Source organism: Prosopis cineraria, unplaced genomic scaffold (assembly GCF_029017545.1).
Source record: "Prosopis cineraria cultivar Desert tree isolate PC_DT_omini unplaced genomic scaffold, ASM2901754v1 PC9, whole genome shotgun sequence".
NCBI classification, from domain to species: Eukaryota; Viridiplantae; Streptophyta; class Magnoliopsida; order Fabales; family Fabaceae; genus Prosopis; species Prosopis cineraria.
In genome coordinates, this window is record NW_026555340.1 from 30,133,147 (window position 1) to 30,152,991 (window position 19,845).

At 35.9% G+C, this 19,845-nt stretch overlaps 2 protein-coding genes across 8 annotated transcripts; both read right to left on the minus strand.

Moving 5' to 3' along the window:
• Positions 1–1,965: 1,965 nt before the first annotated feature.
• On the minus strand, positions 1,966–6,946 carry LOC129320889 (uncharacterized). Of its 4 annotated transcripts, none has more exons than XM_054966552.1 (7): positions 6,602–6,945; positions 5,471–5,876; positions 5,129–5,285; positions 4,346–4,390; positions 3,970–4,135; positions 3,495–3,865; positions 1,966–2,495 (listed from the first exon to the last, which is right to left on the minus strand). In XM_054966552.1, the coding sequence occupies exons 1-7, from the start codon at positions 6,740–6,742 to the stop codon at positions 2,177–2,179; spliced, it is 1,605 nt and encodes a 534-aa protein (XP_054822527.1). In that variant the 5' UTR covers positions 6,743–6,945; the 3' UTR covers positions 1,966–2,176. The 4 variants fall into 4 exon arrangements, with proteins under 4 accessions (XP_054822527.1, XP_054822530.1, XP_054822528.1 ...); XM_054966555.1 differs by having other exon boundaries at positions 5,471–5,884; positions 6,602–6,742; XM_054966553.1 differs by having other exon boundaries at positions 5,471–5,952; positions 6,602–6,739.
• Positions 6,947–10,048: 3,102 nt separating this feature from the next.
• Positions 10,049–18,345, minus strand: LOC129320173 (protein MEI2-like 1). Of its 4 annotated transcripts, none has more exons than XM_054965428.1 (15): positions 17,790–18,345; positions 16,873–17,113; positions 16,596–16,644; positions 15,519–15,839; positions 14,846–15,258; positions 14,582–14,740; positions 14,261–14,377; positions 14,017–14,165; positions 13,705–13,787; positions 13,210–13,617; positions 12,007–12,640; positions 11,662–11,746; positions 11,508–11,576; positions 11,235–11,414; positions 10,049–10,736 (listed from the first exon to the last, which is right to left on the minus strand). In XM_054965428.1, the coding sequence occupies exons 2-15, from the start codon at positions 16,948–16,950 to the stop codon at positions 10,566–10,568; spliced, it is 2,916 nt and encodes a 971-aa protein (XP_054821403.1). In that variant the 5' UTR covers positions 16,951–17,113; positions 17,790–18,345; the 3' UTR covers positions 10,049–10,565. The 4 variants fall into 4 exon arrangements, with proteins under 4 accessions (XP_054821403.1, XP_054821401.1, XP_054821400.1 ...); XM_054965426.1 differs by having other exon boundaries at positions 16,596–16,647; positions 16,873–17,039; positions 17,790–18,344; XM_054965425.1 differs by having other exon boundaries at positions 16,596–16,647; positions 17,790–18,344.
• Positions 18,346–19,845: the final 1,500 nt, after the last annotated feature.

Consider the following 19,845-nt stretch of genomic DNA (forward strand, 5'->3'; position numbering starts at 1 on the left):
GGACAAGGACGCTTCTTTCATTATAAGGCATGATCTGATATCATGATGAGGGATTATTTGGTTACAACAGGTATACCTGCTAGTCATGGACAGCACATTATGAAGTTGTTAAAAGCTTAAAAAAGCAAATGCCACTAGCCAATAACTCTCCTTTAATCTCACACTTTCTCTCCTCAATGACGAGGCCCCTTTTACATATCAATATACTTTATCTGTTTGCCACAAATAAAATATGTTATATTACTTTATCAATACTGGTTTAAGAAAACTTAACCAGAAACTATTAGATTGCATAATTGTCTCCTTTCTTTCTATTTCCTCTCACATTTACACAGTATAGAGTGAGCATTTGAGGTATACCAGAGTGTGAAGCGTGCAATAGGTGTGCAGTGAAGGAGGAAGATTTCAAATTTTCAATCCCCTCGATTGATTAAGAAGGTTCAAACACAAATCGGAGAGAATTCAAATTCATAGAATAGTATAAATTAAAAGTGCAATACACGATAATGATGATGCATGAGTAGAATATACGTTAGAATCTATTGCAGTGGAGGAGAAGGAGGACACTTGATTTGCTCCTTCTTGACCACCTAAAAGTGCAGCAGCATCACTTTCAATTCATCATTCCTAATTTCTTTTCTTTTTCCCACCCTCTCTATGTTCATTAACGTGCACCAAAGCAGTTTGATTAGTATTTTGCACTACAAGAAAGGTCAAGTGCATTGTCTCGACAATTTTCTGCACTAACGTTGAATCTTCAAGTAGTCATTCTGTAGAAAGGAGCAAATTAAAAGACCATGAAAACTTGGTGACTATAAGAACCCTAAGTCAATCAACAATAGGGACCACCAAGTCCACCACTTAAGCGAGAGATGTTTGGCTCCATATAATTTCTTGAATGGGCAGTTTATACCTAAAATTATAATTTTTCTTAGCAGCTCAAGTTGTTGCCCCAAGTAAATGGTCAAGTGTAAGTAACATTGTTGATGTAAAAAAATCTCTTAAAAAAAGCTTCCTTTAAAAACATTGCTTTATGTAAAATATTATTTGGAAAATGTAATCGAAGTAGACCAAAATTCGTTTATTGATGTAAAGATTTATAAAGGTACACTGCGTTGGTTGGTAAACTAGTGGCAATATCAGTCAATGGTAACAGTAATTTTAAGATATATTTACATTATTCTCATGTTCCTGACTCCAAAAGAAAACTGTAGGTTTAGATGGCACATGCATATGTACAAAAGGCTGCACTGTAACATCCCAAACTGCCAGATCAATATTCCAATGAAAACATGTGATGGAACCCGAATACTTCCCTGCCAACATGAAGATCATCCTAGAAAGGTGGAAATATAGCCTTAATACATGAATGAATCAGAGGGAGCAACTTTTTTATCAAAGTAATGCCCACTCATTTCCCAGCTTCTGTAGAATGTTATGCATAATCTGAGAGATTAAAGCGTGACTGTGTTATAGGATTGGCATGGCCCATATCCACCACAGCCGAGGAGGAACGAAAACCAAATTGCGGATTCAGGTTATTCTGAAGAATGTTGAGAATGTGACAATGGATGAGGCGTGAGCTTCAACCAGAAGGATCTGGCTATGATGAAGCACGGCCGTGCCCCAAAAGTCAGGTTGTGAGTTTAAGATATTCTGACGTGCATGTTGAGCATCTGACAGTGATTAGCCAAGTAATACTCATATTAGACATGGAATTATATCATCATAACCATCCACCTTGACAGATTTTCCCCCCGAGGGAGTTCTGCCATTACAGAACATAACTCGCAAGTGAATAGCTAATAATATTAAGCTATAATGAATAATCAACTTTTTAACTTCTATATGAGGCTCAGATTCAAGGTTCCGAGACTTGGAAATTTTTTTGAGCCAAGGTGAGGTGAAATACGTAAGCCGAACAGCCAAGGAAACTAGATTTTAATAGTCAGATTCACCATCGACTAAATGGAAGATGATTATGCCCTTTCTTAAATTTCTTGAAGCCATTGTCCCATCAAATCCTCCGCGATCTAGTGCAAGCCCATAAATTAAATGCTCTCCGATGGGAAACAAAATAAAAGCTTACATTTCCGTGGAAATACAATTGAATCGGCAATCAGCACCAACAAAATAGAGGAGCTTCCTAGGCATGACTAGTCATTGGCTAGATGTTCTACATAACTTTGTGTAAACCAATGTTGAGATCAGATGACATGGAAACGAGAAGTGGAATAGACTGAAGCCACACAGCTTTGAAGACTCGTTTCTGATGAGCTCTTACGGATTGGGGGGGTTTGTGAGCATTATATCTAATATCAAAGATGTGAATCACGGGATCTGCTGAACCAGATGTTATATACAGGCCGTCAGGAGACCAAGCCTGATTTATCAGAGCTGACTGAGATTCACTGCTTTCTTGCTTCCATCCAAAAGTATGAAGTTCCGTCTGCCTCAATCTGATATCATATAGTCGAAGCTGCCTCTCTGGTGTCCTGAAAAAATTAACAATTAACAATATCCTTCAATTTTCCAAGCAGCAGAAACAAGAAACTCCCAACCAAAATCATTCTCTCCTAGATAACGACCATAAATCATCATGACCACCTAAAAATAACAGAAGAGGAAAAGTATTTAGTTTTTGTTCCTCATAAATTTATGAGACCACTTAATCTTAACACTCGATGAAAAATATGAGGAAGGCAGCAAGTTTTGACTCGATAATTACATTCTCATCTTCGTTCACAAAGCAGAAAGAAGGAACACAAAAACGCCGCCTTGATTAATTAAAAGGCCATTGCATCTTATAAATATTAATCATATTTCATGTCTATAATGATCCTCTTAGACCAACGAGCAATCACCAAAATTAATCAGTTTCATTGGACAATCCACCTGTTATACATAACAACAACTTTTTATCACCGCTTTGTTGTAGTAAGCAAAACACTATTTTCCTCCTTCCATAAACATAGTAGTAGCATAGATTAAAATATTACCAGAGGCGCAATCTCATAAGTTGGTGGTTGTGTACAGAATAGGAAAGCCAAAAACCACAATAACTTGGATCACCATTTTGCTGGTTAGAAGAATCAAACTAAATTCCAATAGTTCCTATTCCGTAAAGTACAGAACATGATGTGAGCTTATTTGGTTATATATCATTTCATCTATTACAAAAAACCGTGTGACTGTTAGAATGGGTCTTATGACACTTCAGCATCATTTAATGGGGTAATAAACTTCATCTAGTGTTCTAAGTCTTCAAACAACCATTACATTTCCATTTTGAAATAAATTTATTTTCCAAAAAAAAGAATCCAAAAATGTAAGGATTCAAGGAAAGAAAAAAAAAATTGAAAATGAACCGTATAAGAATTATAGATTCTCAGTGGAACATAGTAGAGCCTGTGAAAACAAAAGGGAACACACAATCTTATGTACTAAATTCAACGAAGCGAACTCTAGAGACAACGGAAAGAATAATATCTTACCCAGTTTGTACCATGAATAAATTAAAATCACATGGATTTGGCAGTACGCTCATGCATTTACTATCAACCTGATGCCTGTAATCTGCTCTCCCTATATGAGCATCATACCCAAAAATTCTCTTGTCTGCACCAACAGACAACACAACCTGCTTCTGCTGCAAACCAGCAACCCCCATAACAGCAGAAGAATGGAGATTTCTGTGCAATGCTTTTGGCTTCCATTTGTTCTCACCATCCTTCTCACTCCAAAGCATAACAGCGTGGTCACTTCCCCCAGTCACAAAACAGATGTTTTCCCAAGGCATGAAAACAATGTTATTGATAATACCCTTAACATGAGGCCTCTCCTCTAAGTAATTTACACGGTCTTTCTGTAATGACAAACAAAAATATATTATAATGTCAATCAATTAGAAAAGAGACCCGATCCAAATTGTAACTTTCATGACAGTATGTTTGTGGTGATGAGCCCTACCCCTTGTTTTTTATTCAGATCCAAAACTGAAATTTGCGAGTCCCCACCATCAGCACTGTAAACTGAAAATATGCTATTTCCCTCAGGGTGCCAAGCTATATCTTCTGGCCATCTCCTCTGCTTCGAGGATGCACAATTAGTTGAACTAAGCACAGAGGCTCCTGAACTACAGTTAAAGATGGAGACAAAAACACCAGAAAATAACGTGATTGAGAAATAATTGATGTGTTTTGAAGTTCAAAATTATGAACTTGTGATCAACAAAATTTCCAGAGATTTGGTTGTTGATAAAGCACAATGATACCATGCAATTCACGTAGCAACTCCACCCAGTAAGGTAAACAAAGAAAGATTAATAAAAATAATCAAGGCATACCCTCTTGCTTGAACTTGCCACAAATTGACCACTCCATCCAAAGAACTGCAAGAATTTAAAAAAAAAAAAAAAAACAGCAAATCAGAGCCAGAAGAACAAATTTATCTTACATAAGGAGGGGGGGAGAAGGTGCCCCTCGTGTGTTGGAGGATGGAAACAATGCCACAAATTCAATGTTGTTATATCATCAATTTTGAATTTTCAAATTCCTATAAAGCTTAATCAAATTAAGATCGTTGCTGTAAAAATACAAAAGAACTAATATTTAACTGGAATGATAGAGCTATGCTGACACCAAATTCACGCTTCTATGTAAGGCTAGAAAAGACAGTGCATTCCCTGAGCCGGACTCCACACGTGCTTTCCTAGATAATATTTCTTTATCACTTTATTTCAGGATAATTGATTTCTAGAACTCGTTATTGATAAGAAGAGGAAGAATTGTTGCAGAAGTCCAATCATTACTGAAATGTAAGTTTAAAGACCAAAAAGCACAAAATGATAATCTGAGTTTATAGATGAACATCAAAACTGTCCATCCTTTTGACCTACACTTCAATCTTGGCAAGATCAAAGTCTAAGTTGACCTACACCGTATACACACTTGAAAACTACAAGTCTAGAACCTAGCAAGCAATCTATCAGCGCGCAATATTTTTGTTGACTTGTTTTCTATAGAAAAAGGAAAAAGGGTACAAGTTAACATTAGGAAAAAAAAAACGGAAAATTAAAATGATCAGTGACCTTCAAAAAAATTGCTGACACATATTTTCTTGGAAATACCTAGTCACAAAAAGCTGATCGTTCACTGGACACAAAGCAAGACTCCGCAATTTCCTCTTGTGCTGACTTGAGATATGGGTGCTTGCTTGACAGTGTATTAAACACGGTGAAGAATTTGTACGGATTGAAGGAATCAACTCCTTGTGTTCTTTTTGTTCTGGAAAAATAAAATGCAATTCTGATGAAACTTTATTACAACAACAGATAATTTTGGAATGAAAATATGAAAAGATGGGCAATAACAACCACAAAAATTCAGATACAAATATATGACCTTAAATATGCGCTAACAACAAATATGAGAAGTATTAACGAAGGTTACACTAGTGATCAATGTCTTACCAAACTTCCTTTTCGTCCCTTTTTCCTTGCTCTTAACATCTTCCTGTTTAGTAGAAAGTCGTTGAGACTCATTAGTTTTTACTCTAGAAGCAATAACTGAATGTGTAGATACTGACGGACTGGCTTGAAAATTGGAACTTATTGAAGCTTTTGCAGAAGACCCTGGCAACAATTTAGGTTGTGAAATTTTCGGAGTAACAGCAGGAACAAGAAGTTCTGGCTTAGACTGATGCTGGTTTTTGGACAAAATTTCATTTCTATGAATGGGACTGTTTGACCTGTGCTCCATCTTCACAGATTTAGTTCCTCCACCTAAGGAACTTGTACCTGATACCACATCAGGATGGCCTTGAAGGCGGGCCAATTTGGATTCAGAATCTTGCAACCTCTTCTCTGCTTCCTCAAGCTGCGCGTCTTTCCCAAACATGAAATCAGCTATTCATTCATGTTGTAAGGATGTAAAAAAGATTGTAAAATGTGATCTGCCATGACAAAATAATTGAAACCACAGCGTATCTCATTTTCAGAGCAAATCCTATATTATTACTCACTGAAGCACCCAAAAAAAAGTATAAATATCATCTCAAAATCAGGTATCATTTAATTAATAAGGAAATTTACTAAGTTTTGAATAACAGGTTCTACCATGCACCACAATTTGAAAGCCGCCAAATTACAGTCTCCATCACTTGATGGAAAACATGCGACGCTCTGACATTAAATACCAGAAACACATATTGCCATCAATGAAGGCAGTGCGCGTCAGGATTTTAAATGTGAAAATAAATTGATACTCAATGCGAAAGAAAATTTAACGTGAAGTCATCAGAATATCACAAATACTAAGACCCAATTTGACAACTCCGGAGGTAATCACGGAGTTAAATGAGCCGAATGGAAGCTTAAAACTTATAAGCTTCAGAAAAAGAAACCTAAATCGTCAAGTTCTGGAGGCATTTGAGAATGAATAACTATAAAGAATCGACACTGAGCACAACATCGTCATGTCAGACACCACAGTGGCAGCATATGAATGAATAATAAGACCAGTATTAATCAAAATATGCCCTTTAACGTCCACAAAAAGTGGACAGCTAGAGAAAGAGGTTGAGAAAAGGATGAAGCAGAAACCTGAGATGTGTAATAGGCGATGCGTTGACGGAGATTTTTAACTTCACGGGTACGATGATCAATCAGAGCAACCAAAGCCTCCTCCTGTTCTTCCCTGCTATTGCTGCCGCCATTGACGTTGTGCGCACCGTTTTGTTCCATTTGCTCTCGATGCCTACCACTGATACTGCTAAATCAATAATCATCAACTTCTTCTAATCGGAGGATGCGCCCTTATATGGAACTCCAAGAACTTCAGAAATCTGCTTCCATTATTCTTCACAGGCTGATAGGAGCCCAGACTTCCCTAGTTCCCTTGGCCCTATGTGTTTGCACGGAACAGGGAATGCGGAGCGCGTCACGGTTAACACTCACCCCAGAAATTATAAATATAATACAGCGGTTTTTTTTTAATAAAATAAATTACATGATGTTAAAGTATGATTTAAATCAAATTATCATAGTAAACCATATAAGTTATAGTATATGATTTCATTCATATTTTTTGTAATAAAAAAATGTGTCTGCTTTTTTTTAAAAAAAATGCAGTGACTCCAAAGTATCCGTAAAAATATTAATCATAATGGTTATTTTGGTCGAAACTAATCATAAGGATTGTTGATAATGAATACATGTTATTAAAAGTTTGGAGAATTAGGTATAACAAATTTTTGCCGGGTAAAATAAATGCCAATTTCCAAAAAAGGCAAAATAACAAGTGTGTATTCATTCTCTCGCCAGGAAATAGCTAGCGCTTCATTCTAAATGCGTTGTCAAATCACACTCCCACGTAGATGCATTATGGGCTTTGCATCTTATTCTCTTATTTAAAAAAAGAAAAGAAAAAAAAAAAGAAAACTAATTCATGCAAGATTAAAAACATATTGCAGATGGAGAAAGTGAAAATTTAATCTCATGAGTAAAATTGGGTCGGATCGAAGTCCTTCCAGTTGGAGAATTATATATATAAATGAAATTTGATATACATACATATACTCCCTCTTGTCTGCTACAGTGTCTCTCTTATTGCTATATCACACCGTGTAATCTAGAATCTGTGGGCACAACATGCGAACTTTCTCTTCTCATAATACCTTTTCCCCTTTTGATTTTGAGTGTCTTGCAGTATTACCTTTAGATTGACGGCTAAAGAGCTTGCAATCCAAATAGCATTTGGAAGTTAGAACTATCTGAAGATCCAGACAGCTAACACTTTTCAGACGTTTGATATCTGACAGAGCGAGCAAGCAGCGCATCAATTATCAAAAAGGTAGTCTGTGTTGAATTTTTTCCCCCTCCATTTTTTTCATCTTGGCCTTTCCTCATGTCGTCCTTGCTTCTTCGGCAAAAACTTGCACCCCTTCCATTCATTTTATTTATGAGGTTCTATTGGCCAGTTTTAATATAAAATCATTTTAATAAAATATTTATAACTAATATTTAAAAATGTTCTTACCTTTTTATAAAATAACATAATTTTTGGTCCTTATAATTTTATCAAGTTTTATTTTTAGTCCATATTAATTTTTTTAATATTTTTAATTCCCATAGTTTCAAAAAAATTGGATAATTTTTATTTTTTGGATTCCTATAGTTTTCACTTCAATAATTTTAGTCTCTATAGAGAGTGAAAACATTTAAAAAAAACTACAAAAATTAAAAGCAAAACCTAATAAAATTATAAGGACTAAAAATTATGTTTTTTTTGTTATCTTTTTATAATAGCTTTTTCTATCCTTTCCTTCTAATAAATTATATCAATTAAATGGTAATTTTGAAAAGTAATAATTTTTAAATATTTAAATTTTTTTTTTATCTTCAAAAAAGTAATTAACAAGGTATTACAAGAATAACCGGAGCAACGAATCGAATTCAAGGTAATATCGCTCAAGAGGGGTAAACGTCTAAACGACAACGTTGTAAGTTTTCTTCTTTTTTATCAAGGCGTATCAAGTATCAACATAGAATGCTAGCCCAAAAGAGAAAGCACTCACCAACATGAAATCGCACCATTTGACCACTAACTATTCTTTAAGGAATATTAGGTTGTCTTTATTGTGAGATGGCATAAAATAAATTTTTAAATTTGAAAAACGAAACATTTTGTAGTCTTTGTTAATTTTCGAGGAGCACTACTCAATTTTTTCTATTAAAAACGCACCATCTAATAAATTTTCATCAATTTTAACTAAATATTATTTATTTTTAAATTTATAAAATCCACGTCGTGTTGATTTTTTAATTTTCTTGCATTTATTTTTAATCTTAACTCAAAAATAAGATGTTCAAAAGATTCTTATATGATGACATTCATGAGGATGACGTTAATAAAATAAAACAAGAAGAGGAAGAATTAAGTTTGGAGAAATTGACACGTTATGGGTTTCATAAATTTGTGGGTTTGAAAATAAACAACATTTAGTTCTATGAGAAAGTGCTAGATGGTCTGTTTTTATAGTAAAACCTACCAAATGCTTCTTCAAAAATAATTCATTATTAAATTTGCATTTTTAGTTGCTGAAGTAGAGTGTCATAAGTCATTTCAATCAAAAATTTGTGAGCCTCATATGAAAGTTAACATCCATTAAATGGAAATTAATGGAGGCTACTAGATACTCTTATTTTAAAGATTAAGAATTTATTTTGGATCACATCATAATATACTCCCCTGATTTTATTTATAAATCACTTTCAACATATTTCATCAGTATTAAGGAAAACCTTAAAACTCGTTAACTTTATTTTAAAATTTAATAAATTTTTAATTTTATCTCTATTAAATATACACATTTCAATCACATTTTTTTTCAATATTAAATGAAAGGTAAAAAAATTATGATAAAAATTTAATAACATGACTTATAAATTAGAACAAAAAAATTTCTCTCTCTCTCTATCTTATAAATAAAACCAAAGTAAGTTATCTAGTACTCCAAAAAAGATAGTTGGTTATCAAATTTGTACCTTTGCCTTATATTTTTTATGTTTTAGCCTTCTTGGCACTTCCGAGAACATCAAAATTCCTTGCTCGTCAAATTTATCATGGAACAACGCATGCTCCTCAAAATTTTATAATCAAACGATATTTTTGTTTCGTATTGATTATTACCCCTCTTGAGCTCATTCATAATTCATTTTCGACAGTTTTTTTTTTTAACTCATCTCAACTAAAAAACATTATACTTTATCCATAATGGATACATACTTAAAAAATTTCCTACTTTGTTGCGCCAAATTTAATAAGACTAAAAGAGAAAAACTATAATAAATAGTCAATATCGTATATTATAAAAAAGACCACAAAACCCTTCCTCCAAGTTGTTTGTAAATGGATCGGAGGGGTGCATGACAATTCCACTGGCTTTCCGCAAACCGTTTTGCGAAAGAGATTACCACTGAGCATCAGCAGAAGTGGCAACGCACAGAAGATATACACAAAAGCAATAACGGAATTTGAAGAGAGATAAGTAAATCAGAAAGAGTATAGCAGCACCGAATTAAATATAGCAATTTAAATCTCCCTCAGGAATCGTCCTAAAGACCATTAACTGAGGGTATAACAAGAAATTTACATGAGAACAGAGACAAAATGACAAAAACAAAATCAGCAAATTCCCCTTGAAACCCACGTCGACCGTGGTCTCAAAAGAACTACTGCGAACTGTGACACTGTCTCTTCACAGCTAGCCAAAATTTTGAGCTTCAATTAAGCCAATCATTTTTCTAAACTCATAAGATGGCAGCAGAACTCCATGCAAAAATTTAAAAGAAAGAAAATGTAACTACGATCAGTCACTTCATTCTTGTTATGTACCCCAGCCTCTGAAAACTTGTGCAAGGCTTCCTCTCTATAGGCAAAATTTGTGAGCCCCCTTACTTCCTGGTCTAACTCTCCCTCCAACAAAAAGAAAAAGGCAATATACAGATTCATGTTGAATTTCATGGCGCAAGCGGCAAGATCGAATGCCTAGTGCCCGAGGCAAAGTCAGTCAGAGTTCCGCGAAGAGCTCAATGAAGAATCTATTCCATTAGTGGTTGATCCCTCTACGCTTGCCAAAGTTGAAGGACTCCCCTGGCTGCGATTCTCCTCATTATTAGTACTACAGCGAGATTTTCCTGGCCTCATTCTAACATTAGTACCCATGGGAAAAGGCTCCTGCAGATACAAAATAAAGTCAAATTTGTTACAGCGCAGGATATTTAAGAAACCAGATATTGGACGTGTTTAGTTAGCAGAAATTGAAATTTAAGATATTTATTTTATAACAAAATTCATTCCTCAAGAGGAACTAAAATTGGGAAGCCTCATGGAAAACTCGATCTGTTGTTTAAATGCACACTACCAGATCAAGAAGCATCTCATTGCCATCAAAATTCAAAACAAGCTGAAGGTAGAACCATTATCCCTAAAACAAGTCGTTAGGTGCGTACCATATTCATATAAAGAGTATCCCTACAGAAAACTAGGGCCAAAAGATTATTGAATGAAATGAGAAACTTAAAGATATGACCTCGATATTACTACTAACAGCATGAGCATCATTGAATGATTAACCATATCTAAGAAGCAGGCATCAACAGGAAGCTGTTAAGTAATCTAGTTTATTCTTAAAAATGGGAAACAATAACACAACAAACTGATTTTATGTCATACCGGATCACCAGCATTTGGGCCATCTGTGTGAAATAGAATAGGACGGCAACGCTTGTCTTCATTCATCAGGCTTGAATTCTGGAAATGAGCGATAAGTGCAGCTTTACCCTGAATTCGGGCATATGCAAGTGAGGCTACCTTTTCACTATTAAATTTCTCCCATTTTTTCCCATTAAAAGCCTGCATATGATGGTTCTTGTGTATTAGCTTCATTAACTCAGATTCCATCTAGCACAGTTAAACAAGTCAAATTACTGTTTAACTAAGATTTACCTGGTGGAATGGAATAATCTGAGCAGGATCAATCATATTAATAAATGCATAGCCAACATTACATTTGTTCTGCAATTATTCGCATGATTGAATTAGAAATACATCAAGGATGTCACTAGAGGAAAGAAGCAACTGAACACAAATAAATGCTTGCCTTAAAGTCAATAGGCAAATATAGAAAATCATAAGTTCCCCGACATTGCTCATCTATAGCAGCTAGAAGCATCTTGGAAGTATACCTGTCAAAAAAACAAAAGAAGAAGAAGAAAAGAAATCAATAAGCTAGAGCCAAAAGTTTCAATGCTTCACTAATCAGCCAATGCGAACAGTATATGTTCTATATGCATAGGAGCAAGCAAACACTCATGCGTGCACGTGATTGTTGGACACAGATTTTGTAGCTTTATACCTGAAAGCACCATGCCATGCTGTGATTTGAAGAAGCAAAGATAACAGTGCAAGCAATAATAAAAAGAAGTCAGGAAGACGAATGACATACTTGTTGGGAATATTTTTTATCATTAGAGTTGTACGGCTGTCTTCCCCACGCATTATGCAGCCTAGGTCAAGTTCATATTGCTTTTTATCAGCATTATTAATGTTAGCTTCACTTTTCCGGAGGGGATACAGATTCCTCATTCGTTCATTGCAATCAAGTTTGGACATAGAAGCCATGGGATGTCTCCCAGGAAAAGCATGTGACAACTGATTAGGAGAGTTTTGCCCAGCAGTTGATGTCAATTCTGCACCATTCCCACCAATATGAGGGAACATGTTGTGAGAAGAAAACTCCGGAGGATGCAATTGCCAACTACCAGGTAAACCAGCACTTCCTAGAGAACCCATACGAAAACCAGAAGTTTCAGGAGACACTCCTAGATAAGAGTGTTGCCTGTCCCAGGGTGAGGCAGTAACAACAGGAGCTGACCCAACATGGTGGTCTATGTGTGATGCTCTTAGCATGTGAGGCTGTGTTCTAGGAAAGCTGGGCATTTGCGGAAGGCCAGGAGCACAAGCACCATTAACAAATGATGGTGTTTTCTGCCAAAGCATGGGACCTGGTGAAGGCTCCTGGTGCAAATTGGAGCTGTTCCACACATGATAAAGTCCATGACGTTGATGGTTCCCATTTCCTGCAGATCCAAAACAGAAGAAGGATTTCAAACCAAGATTTATATGTAAATCTATACCCGCATCACAAACAAGAGTATCTTCTGCAAATATTTCCCATCTTAACAATTAATAACCATTCAAAATTTGATAGAAATGTTAATTTGGAGACCCATATTTATTTCATCATCCACGATCATATATGATCAGACAGAGGTGTTTCACTTTTTGGCCTACATCAGACAAAAGTCTATATTTATCAAAATCAATATTCATTAAAAAGTCATTTTAATTTCTTGTATACTGGTAGAGTTATTTCTTTTTCTAAAAAATTACAAAACGAAGAAGAACTTGAGCACTCCATACCTCATCAATAGTCAAGACTCAAACCCATCATTATTGTAAAAAAACCAGGCTGTCATTTTAAGAAAACAGTAGATTAACCCTTGCAATACTTTTGAACAAATTAATATTGTAAGCACCAGGATGCCATTTTCAATAGATAGGAAACCATTTTAAAACTGTTGCAACAATAAAGGTTGTGCATGAAGCTGCTTGTATATATGCACATCAACTTTACATTTCCACGAACCTGCTCCTGCAAATTCCATCATATTCCCAGTTGATCCCATTCCCTGATTGGGCCTGCTATCTGAGTTGTCTGCCACTCCACTACCAATATTGCCAGCCACATTGCCAACAATGCTTGAAAAGTTGTAAGCACTACCATTAGCAAAACTATCATGATAATCAGGAAGGGAATGAGGATGGAATCTTGGAACAGAGGAAAACTTCATTGCATCAAGGAAGTTACTGGAATCGCAAACACCAGGCACTTTTCCAGAAGTTGGCCCTCTCACTGATTTGTGAATGCTAGAATTCACAGGAGAGAAAGCATTATCAATTAATGCATTAATAGGTTGCTGTATTGCAGGGCGAAATCCAGGATTAGATCCATTTTCTAGGCAGCCAGGTGCAATTACTCCAGAAGACATCGTTGCTGTAAATGATGTCTAGTGAGACCAAGAAAAGCAGTGGCTTCCTAAGGAGAAATATTGATAACAAGTTGAAACAGAGTCAAGCATACCCTTGTGTCTTAGTGATGAGTTGTCACAGAGACTTTGACCAAAATCAGGTTCATCTTGGCCATTGTGAGACTCAAGCGTCAGACTACGAAAACATAGCATCCATGATTATTTACAAAGAAAGAGAATTACCAGAATAAAGGGGTAAGTGTTTGTTTCTATTTAAGAACAGAAATCAAAGTGATCTATCACAATTCTGCACTTCATAAACCACTTAGAAATGAAAAGTCTGCTAACAGATAAAAGGCAGCATACTAAAAAGCAGAAAATAGTTTTAAAGCTACTAAAGAAAGAAAAGAAAAGGGAAAAGTCACCATGTCGTTCCCCGAGGATGACCAGGTTCAAGCTTGATCTGCTTACCAGCAATGTCACTCCTGTTTAATGCACGAAGAGCAGCTTCTGCAGCTCGCACATCATAAAATTCAATATTTTTTTTATAATTTACTTCTGGAGATTCATAGATCTGCAAACAAAAACAAATGCTTCCAGCTACCTCAACTATCTTCATAACACACAAGCAACAAAAAATGGCTGAAAATCTGATAATGAATATCTTACTTCCTTTATTTCTCCATAAAATCCAAAAATCTGTTGAAGCTCATCATTCGAAACAGAAGAATCAAGACCAGAAAGCACAAGTGTACCATGGCTTATATCCTTCTCAGGAGCATTGCCCTAATGCGTCGGAAAGTTAAGATAATTTTATGAGCAAAGCATCAAAAATAGAAGACAGAACCAATTGAACAAGAAAAGCACAAATAAGATTAAGCGATACAATTATACTAAATGCAATTAATAACAAGACCTGCTTTATTTATCCAAATGATAAAGAAGGAAAAGGAATCATGCATGCAGCAAAACTGACAAAAAAAATCATACCTTTGGAATTGAATAATGAATGTCAAGTTTCCGAGACCTCAATGACCTATTCTGAAGTGCTTGCATTGCATTTTGTGCTGCCCTTAGGTCATAGTAAGAAATCATCACAAACCCACGATGCTTGCAGGCTGTATAAATGGTTCGGATGTCTCCATATTTCTGCACCCAAAAAAAAAAAAAACATAATAGACCATTTACTTCTGATTAGTGGTATGAAATGCTTCCTGAGATTGCATCTAGTAACATGAAAGAAAAAAGATTCACCTCAAAAAGAGCCTTTATCTCAGAATCTTCAACATTGCTATTGATGTTTCTAACAAAAAGTGTCCTAGAAGGTTGTTCGCCAAAAGGAAGTTTTCCTTTAAAACCTCCAAAATAACCGGAATCTACATCCAGACAGCTGATTTTCTTTCCCAAACTTAGATGTTCATCTCCCTCTAATTCCATGCCTCCACCACTGCTAAACAAATCAAACTCTTCAAAGTCATCAGTTGTTCTGGCATTAGCAGTGTATCCTAACTCATTAGTAACACCAGAAAACAGATCATCTTCATCAGGAAGGAGATTCCCAATAGTGTCAGCCTCAATTTCTTCAAGAGATTTGTATGGTTCTTCCTCAGGAAAGGAACCAATGGTAACAGGCTGATGAGACAGAATATCATTCCGAGATAACCTCACTGCACCAAGATATGCATATCAATTTAGCAACGCATGTACAAGAATATCAGTTTATCTTGCACTAGAGTCATAGTTTTAAGAGAATAAGATAATTTTTTTCAATAGGGTGGTGAGAGGTTGGAGGAAAAAAGGTCTCCACTGCCCAATATTTTAAGGACAACAATGGGTACTTAAAAAGGTGGTGCCAATGCTGATGAATTGAGTTTCCAGCATTTCTCATTATACATGCTTGAAAGTGATGCATGAAATAGGGTCTTACATTTTTGGCCAAAGACCTCAGACAGTGAGCTAGAGAATAGGCTGCTCTCATGGGAAGCAGTATCAGTGAGAATCTTTTTTCCAGTTAAACTATAAGATGTAGGTTCTGGCTGCATATGCACAGTAGACCATGATCTGGGGTGATGAGTCATTGAATCCTTGGTAGAGTTCAACACGTCAATAATGCCTCCTCCACCAACTTGCGGCTTTTCTGTAACTTCTCCCAACAGACTTGTTTGTGAAATTGGCAAGCCAGAGTTGGCATTCATTTCTAGAGATGACGATGTACTTGAAATGCTCTGTGGCGATGCTCCTATTTTCCCTATAAAATACAGTACAGCTTAATTTGTCTGAACAATTCATCACAAGTACAGCAAACACACTTGTTATTTATAGAAAATATGCAAAAGCGTGCACTCACCAGGTGACCATTGTGTACACAGATATGTCACAAAAGAAGTTACCTCGTTCAAAATTAAAATAAGACACAAACAAGTTTGGGATTAAATGAATCCCAAAAAAGCACATCCCAACTTCAAACCAACAATGTGTAGCAATTGAATTAATCAGATAACCATCAATAGTCACAGCTGTACCAGGGTTCAAATTTATGATAACATAATGGTGTCTTATACTGCGAGTAGAGGCGTATGTCAGTATTGATTGCATCAATAAAGAACTCACCACAAACTGATTCAATATCCTTACTCATATTAAATGTACTTATTCAATGTGCATCAAACATTTACAAACAGTTAAAAGAGAAGAGTCGAATATTGACCAAAGGATCCCAATACGGCAACTAATTACCAATCCACAACTGAGATCTGACATTTAACAGATAACGACTGAATATATAGGAAACTTTCTTTTTTCAATCAGCAAGGCCATCGAATTGCGACTCGTCAATATCTAGAGTAAATATTTGTTTGATTATAACCATCTGTATCTCTTGCATAGATAGTTCATAAAATTCAGGGCATTAATTGTGAACTAAAACATGACTACATAAGCAAACAACTTACATATGATTATTTTAACGAGGGGGGAAAAGAAGAGAGAGTTGATGGGTACTCACTTTGTAAATAATGGTCATGAAAGGATTTTGGCTTCTGCAATCCAACACTCTTCTGTCCAATATAAAAGTTCAAGACAGCTTCAGAAACCCACGAGATCAAAAGATAATAACATTCATGCCATAGAGGTCATTAACATTTTGACAAAAGAAGGCTGAAGTCTTGAAAAGTTGCAAAGAACATTTCAAGTCTTAAACCACGACATGTACTATGGATCAACTAGTTATCAAATGATAGAAGTTGGTGAAAGAAATATGAAGTGTGTGGAACAACAAATACCTCAGGAAAAAAGGAATTGTCATCAAAAAGGTGGGACGAGGCAGATATGCCCCTCTGGTTCATTATTTCAAAAGGCATCGCGCAGCTCAGAGTCCAGAACTCTGGAATGGAACAATTACCGAAAAGCTCCTCACTTGCTGGCTTTGATGGACCCTATACCTCGTCGTCTGTTGGAAATTTAAGGTCATTTGCTTGATAAAGAGGGAACAGACGAAAATAAACAAGGTACTGCACGATGAACCTGCTATTGGCGGAAAGAAAATTCGAGGCAACTGAGATTCAAAAAGTATCATTTATTCATCTATCTCAACAAATACAAATACATCACCACTGACATTATTCCCCAACCCCGCCCCAACCCAAAACAAAAAACGGAGGGGAAAGGGCAGCTTGAAATTATGACAAAGCTGCTTCCTCGATTCTAACAAGCAATAGCATATTTAGAACACAAAAGTGTTAGGTTAAGCTGAAAATAGCAATAATTTCAACTAAATACCACCAGAACCACGAATGACACAGGAAAATTTTGTGAAAAGAAGAAAAATTGTTTCTTACCTACCAGCGACCTAGCACAGTTGGGTCATTTAGCAACCAAGAAATTTAAGAAAATGAAACAAAACCAACAACAGAGCGAAAGATTTTTGTTTTATTTTATTTCACAAAAGAGGTAATCGCATCTAGATTGAGCCTATAATCCTTCTCCTTTGATTCTGTCAGCAACAAGAACAGATGAAAGGGGAACTTCAGAGGTAAAACCTCAAACAAGGACAGATCAAGTTCAGAAACCCAAATTTTCAGAGAAGACGGAGCTGTGATTTACATAAAGAGGCTATAAATTGAATATTACCTTAGAATCAGTGACGCCAACAGAAAATTATTCACCAAAAAAAAAAGTTTTCAAACAAACAAACTCGCACCTTCAAATTTGGACACCATTCGCCAACACACAGAACTCAAAATTTTTTTCTCCCCAGCTTCCTCCACGAAATTCAGCAACTGCTCGTTCCGAAACTTGTTGATAAATGAATCGTATCCGCGGTCCACGCTTAAAGAATTCAGAAATGATGGGATCTCAGCATATTTGCTGCAAAATCTCCTTTCTTCTCTCGGTACATTGCCTTCCCGGCGATCTCCAGCTACACAAGAGAACAAAAGAATATTCTTTTTTCTTTCTGTTTGTTTGTATTTCCCCAAACACCACTCTATCCAGAAAAAAGGAAAACAAGGGAAGAACAATTCATCATTCGCAGCTCAAATCATGAAACAAACTGCTCTGGCGAGCAAGGGCGAATCTCCGGCGATTGCGGTCGCCGGTCGCCCTCTGATTTGGAGAGAGAATCAGACCACACAACAATAGAGTTTGAGATGGTGCGGAGAGAGAGGGGGGACAGGACGGAGAAGAAAGTGTGCTTTAAAATACAAAAACAAAAACAAAGGGGAGAAAATAAGAGGAAAAATAGGAGAGAATATAGGCCAAGGTTGTGTGGGTTTGTGTATTTGGCTGTAAAAAAAGATAACTTTTTGGAGACAAATCAGACCATTCCCTATATATACGACGAGCGAATTTTGTGTGTTTTAAGTTTTAGCATGAAAGCATGACGACTGCGTGTTACTATTTTCAGCCTTCTTCTGCAGCCTGATTTATTTCAGACTTTGGATTTATTTAGATTTAATTTTATAGCTTAATTTGGCGATTCTGCTGGCTGCTTCCATTCATATGGTTTCCCGTTATTTTCTCTGTTTCTTATTACCAATGAAATACTTACTGATTCTTTCCTTGGTCCTTATTCGCTGTGCTTTCTTCATGCACGCATTATTTTCTCCATTGCTGATAGTCTGATACTAAGAGGAGCTCCATATTTTTTGTTGTATGTGTGTCAGAAGTGTGTGTGTGTCAAAATTAAAAATTAACTAAAAGAAGGACTCTCCTAGTATTTATATACTAAGAAATAAAGTGGGTTAGTGAAATGGACTCAGAAGAGAAGTGGCCTTGCACATATGAGACAAGGCAATCGCAGTTGAAATCAACTGATTCACCCTCCTGCGCGCAAGTTCAAGAGGGAATGGGTTCCTTTTATCGGGTTATTTTTACAAAAATAATTAAATAAATAAATATTTTTAGCTTACACAAAAAACCTCTCATTTTGCTGTTTCAAATTTAAACTTGAAGTCTTGGCAATTTTTTCAGTATTAAACCTCTTTTGAAAATTGATTTTGTGAGTTAATGTTCTAAACGTTTTTGTCTGCCAACATCTCCAAATTAACTAATTTTGTGAAGTTAATATTTTAAACTTTTTGTCTGCCAACATTTCCAGACAGAAGTTTAATTGTGATTTACGTTTGCATAACCCCCTAGACAAGTGTTTAAACGTGATTTATAAGAGTGTAATCGAAGTTTTAATTTGGTGATTATGAGCCAACGTTTATGTCTATATTTTTGAGCTATATATAGCCATGGGTATGGATAGAACAGGGGACCCAACCTCTTGAGTTTTCCGGGCAATTCTTTCCTCCCTCTGCCTTCTGCTTTCGTGTTCGTCTGTTTGTCTGTATTTGTTTTTTAGTCTCTATTGTTCTGTTTTCTTACTCCGCAGGAAGTGCTCATTTAATCTTGCGGAACTGTCAATCCATCATTCCTGTGTGTCGAAATAGTTTTTACGGACAGTGTTCTTCTAGGCATGACTCAAGTAATTTGTCCTTCGCCGTTCACGTCTGCTGCCGGTGCCACTAACATTCTCTAAATAATATCCTTTATCTTGAATTCATATCAGTGAGCTATGTGTGGTACAAAATTTAAAGAGAGAGTTTATCTTAAAAAATTAATTTGATAAGAGTACCTTCAAACCTATAATTCCCATAACTCATGCTTCATGACGCTTCATTCAATTGTCCTTTCTGAGACCACAAATACAAAAAAAAAAAAAAACAATATCACTGTCCAACATACTAACTTGTGAGGTGAAATAGTCTCGT

Excerpts from the sequence above, each read along its gene's own strand:
- LOC129320889 (XM_054966552.1), bottom strand. The coding sequence starts at position 6,742 with ATGGAACAAAACGGTGCGCACAACGTCAATGGCGGCAGCAATAGCAGG. Across the intron at positions 4,391-5,128 it reads GATCAGCTTTTTGTGACTAG|TTCTTTGGATGGAGTGGTCA; the intron begins GTATTTCCAAGA and ends AAATTCTTGCAG. Across the intron at positions 4,136-4,345 it reads TGGCAAGTTCAAGCAAGAGG|TTCAGGAGCCTCTGTGCTTA; the intron begins GTATGCCTTGAT and ends CTTTAACTGTAG.
- LOC129320173 (XM_054965426.1), bottom strand. The coding sequence starts at position 16,950 with ATGCCTTTTGAAATAATGAACCAGAGGGGCATATCTGCCTCGTCCCAC. Across the intron at positions 14,378-14,581 it reads TTCATTATTCAATTCCAAAG|GGCAATGCTCCTGAGAAGGA; the intron begins GTATGATTTTTT and ends CCGACGCATTAG. Across the intron at positions 13,618-13,704 it reads CTCATCACTAAGACACAAGG|CAACGATGTCTTCTGGAGTA; the intron begins GTATGCTTGACT and ends CATCATTTACAG.